Genomic DNA, 6,809 nt, shown 5'->3' on the forward strand with positions numbered 1-6,809 from the left:
TTTACTACATGTTACAGCACCGTAGGAACTCACCGTACGAGAGGCAAATCAAATCAGACAATCTGTCATAACAGCCCATTCTGAAGGATCGTGTTTTAGTACACTTTTGGAAATAATAAAAAAAAAAAAAGAAAAAAGAAAATGTATATATCATTTCAAAGATTTCAAAGTATATAGAGCAAATTTATGGAACTGAAAGCTCATTCTTAACAACATAAAACATTTCCCTTCTCCCCCTAAGGCTGACCAGGTCAAGGAGCACGGGCTCAGCGGCCACACCGTAACACCCCAGGTCATTTACCCGGATGTTTTTTTTTTGTTTTTTTTATTACTAGCCTCGTGCACTTTAATGCAGTGAATGGCCTTCTTTGTCTCTACATTTTACTCACCAGCAATCTCGAAACAGTTGGAAAACAGAATAATGAACTTTGTGGATTTGGCCCGATCTGACCAGATTCCAAATATCGGACCTGTGAGCAGCCCGCTCAAACTGAAGGCAGACAGTCCCAGGCCCAGAAAGTACGGAGGGGCCTCCAAAAGCTGCAGATACTTCCATATCGTAGGCAGAATGACAGCTGGGCTCAGCGGAGAATGGAAAAAAAAAAGAAAGAGAGTTTAAATGTTAAAATCTGGAGAGAAATAATTCACACCAACTCAGGAGTCAAAACTCAGCTGACGGCCAAAATGCCAAGGCAGATTCCTGTGGCAGGTTGCTCTAATTAGGCGATAATCTCATCTCTATTACAGCAACCACGACGGGCTTACCATACTCTATTCCGCTCAGCATGAATATCAGTCCGATAGTGAAGAAAGTTAGATTCTTCTTTAGGTTGTCCTCCATCCTGTGTGGCGTTTGAACCTACGCTGTCTCTGAACACATTCAGAAATGCTGGACAGTAATCGGATAACAGGAGACACTGTGTGTCCAATTACAACGGCCGACAGTGGTGATCACAGGAACCCGTCGCACCACTGTACCAGCTTCTTTTTCTACACTTATACACACAGGAAACCCATGTACTGTATGTACAGGGTCTCCTACAGAACCGTGTGATGTTGAGCCAAACGAGGACAGTTAGAATTCCGTTAAAAGTCCACAGTGCAGTAACTGGCATGGAGCACAAACAAGGCAGTTTCTCCTGTTACACCGCGTTGGTAAAAGTACACTGAGCTTTATACATTTTTAATCATGTTTTCTTCAGTTTCATCAAAAGCCCTGTGAAGAAATGTGCCAGCACCGTACAGCCTCTCCCCTGTAGAGGTTATCGACAGAAACAACTTCTGTTGATTCTCTTCTTCCAGTCTTTATTCATTAGAGACTGGGTTTTCCACTTCACAAACACAATACCTGAGGGTTTTGAACGGCAAACTTAAACTGCATGATGCAGTGACTGGACTAGTCAGAACCTGGGTATCATTCTCTCTGTATATATAAAAAAAAAAAATACAAAAAAAAAAACAGGATGATCTGCAACGCTGGTGCCACATTGTGAATTTTAAAAAAATTCAAATAAAAATTGAGAAAAAAAAAAAGTGGTTAATTTATGAGAATAAAGCCGTAATATTACTATAAAGGTGCCATCCCATATGTCGTCAGAAGATGGGCCGCGACTGGTCCGCGGGCCACACTTTTGGACATGTCTGTGTGTTACAGCAAAAACATATGGAGTTTCACATATAGTATCATTACAGCACTCATATTTAAATTCAGTCCACTTATGGCTATAAGTGAATTTAAATGTGAGTGCAGTCGACCTAGGATACTTTTAATATATACAGTAATGACCCTAGTACTTCAATTTGACTCCCAGTTACTACAGCTAAAAGTAAAGGCAGTACTTCAATTTGACTCCCAGTTACTACGGCTAAAAAGGCACAATAGTATAAGTGCTGTCATAAGTTCCTATGATAAAAGGATAAAAAAGAGCCAGCTATCTTTGCACAGATCATTTGCTATTCAGGATCCCTGTCCTTCAGGTCGACTCCACAGCTGGAGTTCCATTTAAACAGCTGTATTTGATGTTTATGTATGGAGTCAGCTTTGCCATGATAAAATGTTAAATGCAGGTGAGCCCTTACGATCCCAGTGAGAGACCATTAGCATCCTACCTGCTTCACCTGCGGCGGTTTCTATAGAGACACAAATAAGGGCGGAATGTGTTGCTGTGCTCACCTTTGAGCTGTGGTAAACACAGGGCTCCCCAGTGAATGAATCCACTCAGCCGCCTGTTGAGGAAACAACAAGGATCTACGAAGGACGTCCGACGTTCAGATTGAGGGAGGGAGCTCATCAGTCGGTCCGAGCTGCAGCGGAGGTGGATGTGAGGAGACGCGGGGATGTTCTTGAACACAACTTCCCCCCGGAGGTCGTTCAGCGTTCCCATTAACATCAACCTGCAGGGTGCTCGCAGGAGGCAGACACGGTGAGAGAGGCCAACCACTCAGGTCAGTGTTTGACAACACTGTCAGGAGTTATTACGGTAAAAACACCAGGAATAGGAAAGTGAACTTTCACATCTAGGTTCAAGGGCTGGTTCGATTGTGAGGTTATCTCTCTGGCTTGAAAGTAAAAAAAAAAAAGGAAAAAGGAAAGGAAAGATTACCTGCTTGTCTTCAGGAAGGTCCGCTCTTACAGTTTGGAGTTTAGTTTCGAAACAACATCTAACAGAGTTGTCTCTAGAAGATCCTCTTAGTCCATGACTTCTAGGGAGAAAGAAAGCAAACAAGCAGACTGATTGGCAAAGGTTAATTTCAGTAAAAAATGAAACTTTGTTTCACAACAGTGCTGGATTAAATCATTAACAACGTGCGTGTATGTGTATGTGTGTGTTTATATGGAGAACCAGGGAGTTCCTGCAGACCTCAGCAGGTCAGGACACAGACTGGATTCGAGGGGTGGATGAAGGACAGCGGGCTCGCTCCCTGGTGCCGGTGTCCAGCGTCGGGGAGGACAGAGCCATTCTGCTGGGGTTCACCATGATGGCCTTCTCTGTGCTCATGTTCTTTGTAGTCAGCATGACTGTGATTAAACCCCTGGTCACCAGGTATGACGACGTTTTCCTGCCTGTGTCACAAAACACACTGCACATGGTGCTAACTTTAACACCCTTAGTTTAGAGGGGGAGTGGTGAAACCGGGGGACGAGGGGCCCCGGGTTTTACAACATCCTCGACCTACAGCGTTTCATGGTTATGTCACCATCTTTCATAAATGTTTTTCTTTGTTTCACAACAGTGCTGGATTAAACCATTAACAACGTGCGTGTATGTGTATGTGTGTGTTTATATGGAGAACCAGGGAGTTCCTGCAGACCTCAGCAGGTCAGGACACAGACTGGATTCGAGGGGTGGATGAAGGACAGCGGGCTCGCTCCCTGGTGCCGGTGTCCAGCGTCGGGGAGGACAGAGCCATTCTGCTGGGGTTCACCATGATGGCCTTCTCTGTGCTCATGTTCTTTGTAGTCAGCATGACTGTGATTAAACCCCTGGTCACCAGGTATGACGACGTTTTCCTGCCTGTGTCACAAAACACACTTAACTTTAACACCCTTCAGCTACTTTAAGGTGAAAGGTTGTAAACCGAGGACAGACGGTCCTCGGTTTACAACGTCCTCGACCTACAGCGTTTCATGGTTATATCACCATCTTTCATAAATGTTCTTTAGGACCTTTTTGACCTTCATTATGGCTCCCAAGTGTAAGTTTTACATTTTGATGTTACCACTGTGTTATCGTAGGGGAGCGACGTTGGTACTTATGTAGAGTATGTCATTTTGGACTTACAGCTACGCCGTAGGAACAAAATTCGGACATGAGTTGAGGACTGACTGTAAAGTTATTATAGAGTAAATAGTGTTTGCTATCTAACTTGTTCTATTTGAGCCACTATACTAACGTTTGGACATTTTGGATCATCTTTTGTGGTTAACACATGTTGTTTGATCCAATCACGGTAATCATGGACTTCTCTTGGCTCTTGTTCTTCCAGTAACTGGGAAGAAAAGACCAGCTGTGTTCTGGTGCAGGCCGACATCCTGAGAGAGTGGGTGGACTGCAGAGGTGTGAGCACCGTGCCCTGCCTCAGGGTGACGGTGAACCTAACAGGCACTAATCAAAGTGCTGTTTTACACTTCAATGAAGAATCAGTTCTCTTTGTTCCACAGGTAACATGTCAAAGTCCAACTTACAGTTCTGGGAGCTTCAGGTCTGGATCTGTCCTGGCAGAAACCTGTCGAAATAATCAAACAATGTTGTTATTACATTAGTTACAGCTGCAAAAAAAAGCTTTAGCTTTGTGCTCTGGCATTGTGTAAAAACAAACTGTGGCAAGGATTTAATAAGAGAAAATACCTGCCTTATACTGAGTGTTTTGTGCAAATGTCACCAAGAAGAAGCAACTTTAGTCTATCTGGAACGCAGCCATCAAGTCTCTGCAAAAAAAAAAAAAAACAGTAACAGAAAGAATGAATTTGTATATATTTTATATTTGTAAAGAAAGTTTTTGTTTTTGTTTCTATCGTCACTTAAACTCCTCCAACGTGCGAGGTGGTACGTCCATAATTTAGCATGCTACCAGCTGGATGTCTGGGGGATGTAAAACAAAAAAAATTAGTACAAAGTTTAGACCAGCTGGATGTCTGGGGGATGTAAAAAAAAAATTAGTACAAAGTTTACAAGCTAAGATTTATAGTCAATAATTTAGGATGGATCCATACATTAATATTATGGAAATCATGAAACAGTGCCTTCAAATGTGTATTTAGCACCACCTACAGGCCAAACGGGGGGAAGGTATTGTACAAGCTCAGAGCCAACAAACACAAAGTACCATAATTACCGAACTTTCAAAGGTCAAAGACTGTAATGTCAAAAGTGATACTGAGAACAAAGATACTTAGTCATGTCACTGTGTTCTCTACTTGAACAGCAGGTCCGGCACAAAGGTTAACGTTTTTGCCCCTGCAGCGGCTATTCAGTGGCAGATGGTAATTTTACTCCTGGAGACTTTCCACTCTTTTTTTTTATATATAACCTTCTATACATGGGACTTAAGAAAACACCTGGAACAGCAGTAAAAGAGAAGAACCAGCAGCTGACAGGACAGAAAAATATCTCCGACTCTCGTGGCAGTCTTAATAAGACGGCAGACGTTATTAGGGAGAAGCCGCTCTTTAGTCCCACTCAGAGAGGGTATAAAAATAGCCTGAGTGCCTGTGAAGGTTCTTCTAAGAAAGTACAAAGTGAAAAAAAATCCCCTAGCAGCTCACTGATTGCAATCAACGCTTCCAACTTTCTTTCTCTCACAGTGTTTCTACGTTCCAAAGTGCCGAATGGACATAACAGAACTTCAAGATGAAGCCCAGAGAGTGAAGCGATCGCTGGAGGCCCAGTTGGGCGGCAATTCTTCATGCTACACTGACCGCACCAAAAACCCTGGAAGCGTCATCTTGAACAGGAAGTACACGTGGAGGAAGGCCCTGTCGGCGCTGCTGTGGCCTGTGCTGATGCTGGCTGGGGGAGCTCTGCTGGTGGGCCTGGTGAAGCTCACGCAGTGCTTAGCTCACTTGTCAGCTGAGGTGAGCTTCCAGGCGGGGGGCAACAGGCTCGCCGGCAGGTACAACCAGGGGAAACTCTACAGACTGCTGCGGAGGTCCAGCACGCAGGCGCCAACCTAATCGGCCTCGGCCCTGAGAATCACCGCCACCAGAACCCAGAGACACAGAGACAGAGTTAGTGTACCACAGCTGTGGTCAGAGCAGAGGGCTTCAAACTCAGTCAATCACAATATGAATTACAGTCAATAACCTTCCACAGTTACAGAGGGTTATTCATGTATAATTCATTAGTAGACTCAAGCAGTATATAGGCCACCCTGCTTATAGACCACATGTTTAAGAATAAAATCATGTCCTAAGGTTTAGGCATTTCTCATAATCCACCTCTTTCGAGTTACTTCTATTTGGCCAGTTTATTCATCAATTAATACATTGTTTCCCAAAGACTAGGTCGCGACCTTAAGGTGGGTCGCAAGGTTTTTGTTTTTTGGGTAGTCTTGCATCATTCCAGTTTCTCAGGAGTTTACGAATAATGTTTATTGATTTTGGTCGCAAAGGTTTGTGACTTTTAAAATATGGGAAAAAAAAAAATTGGGAAACACTGGATTAATAGATTCAGTTTATCCATTACCGATAAAAAAAACTTTTTGGTATTTCTGGACAGGTTTAAAAAGACCAGTTTTCTTCTCTCCACAATGTTTGGCTGAAAAAAAAAAATCATCCATTTCAATGTCAATATAAACCAAGCAATTTTTACAGAAAAGAGATTTTGTAAAAGTAAATGCTATTATCTTAGCATACAGGTTCACCATTTACATTCATGTGGTGATGGAGCAACACAAAACTAGATCATTTAACTCAATGTTTCCCAAAGACTGGGTTGCGACCCTCAGGTGGGTTACAAGATTTTTCTTTTGGGGTCCTCTTGCATCATGTTTTCAACTTGGGTCGTGAAGGTTTGTGACTTTTAAAATATAGGTCCCCAGAAAAAAACGTTTGGGAAACACTGGTTTAACTCATTTTGCTGGTGAGAAATTAATTTGTTAAACGGTACAATAATGAATGAATTCATACAGTTTATTATCACACATGGTCATATGATATTTGAAGGTAATAATGATATATATACACATGGACTAACATGGATCTGGGTGTCTTTACAACATGCAGGGGTGGCATGGTTTTCCTCGTTGTGCTTTCGGGCGTCCACAGCAGCACCAAACCTTTGTCCTTCATTCACCAACTCACTTCAGAG

The 6,809-nt window shown here is 42.8% G+C and overlaps 2 protein-coding genes across 3 annotated transcripts in view; one reads left to right on the forward strand and one right to left on the reverse strand.

The window, feature by feature from the left end:
• Positions 1–2,308, reverse strand: part of LOC103396149 (major facilitator superfamily domain-containing protein 8-like) — a 39,336-nt gene extending 37,028 nt beyond the window's left edge. The window contains exons 1-2 of one of the 2 annotated variants that reach the window (XM_025066235.1): positions 2,174–2,308; positions 390–575 (exon numbers count right to left, since the gene is read on the reverse strand). In XM_025066235.1, the coding sequence (XP_024922003.1) occupies positions 390–556 (167 nt within the window). In that variant the 5' untranslated portion in view covers positions 557–575; positions 2,174–2,308. Of the gene's footprint in view, positions 1–389; positions 576–765; positions 1,787–2,173 lie in introns of those variants that run through there. The other variant, XM_025066236.1, reaches the window with a different exon arrangement.
• Positions 2,309–2,334: 26 nt separating this feature from the next.
• Positions 2,335–5,686, forward strand: LOC103396159 (calcium-activated potassium channel subunit beta-3-like). The gene is made up of 5 exons (XM_025052411.1): positions 2,335–2,423; positions 2,823–3,083; positions 3,298–3,495; positions 3,988–4,162; positions 5,273–5,686. Exons 1-5 carry the CDS (start codon positions 2,338–2,340, stop codon positions 5,672–5,674), a joined length of 1,122 nt encoding a protein of 373 aa, XP_024908179.1. The 5' UTR covers positions 2,335–2,337; the 3' UTR covers positions 5,675–5,686.
• The last annotated feature ends 1,123 nt before the right edge of the window (positions 5,687–6,809 follow it).

The sequence above is a fragment of the Cynoglossus semilaevis genome, chromosome 20 (genome assembly GCF_000523025.1).
Source record: "Cynoglossus semilaevis isolate Cse_v1.0 chromosome 20, Cse_v1.0, whole genome shotgun sequence".
Classification (NCBI taxonomy): Eukaryota; Metazoa; Chordata; class Actinopteri; order Pleuronectiformes; family Cynoglossidae; genus Cynoglossus; species Cynoglossus semilaevis.

Bases quoted from the DNA above. Each gene is read 5' to 3' on its own strand.
- LOC103396159 (XM_025052411.1), top strand. From the start codon at position 2,338: ATGTTCTTGAACACAACTTCCCCCCGGAGGTCGTTCAGCGTTCCCATT. The intron at 2,424-2,822 runs GTGAGAGAGGCC...GTGTATGTGTAT, and splicing joins GCTCGCAGGAGGCAGACACG to GTGTGTGTTTATATGGAGAA. The intron at 4,163-5,272 runs GTAACATGTCAA...GCTCACTGATTG, and splicing joins CAGTTCTCTTTGTTCCACAG to CAATCAACGCTTCCAACTTT.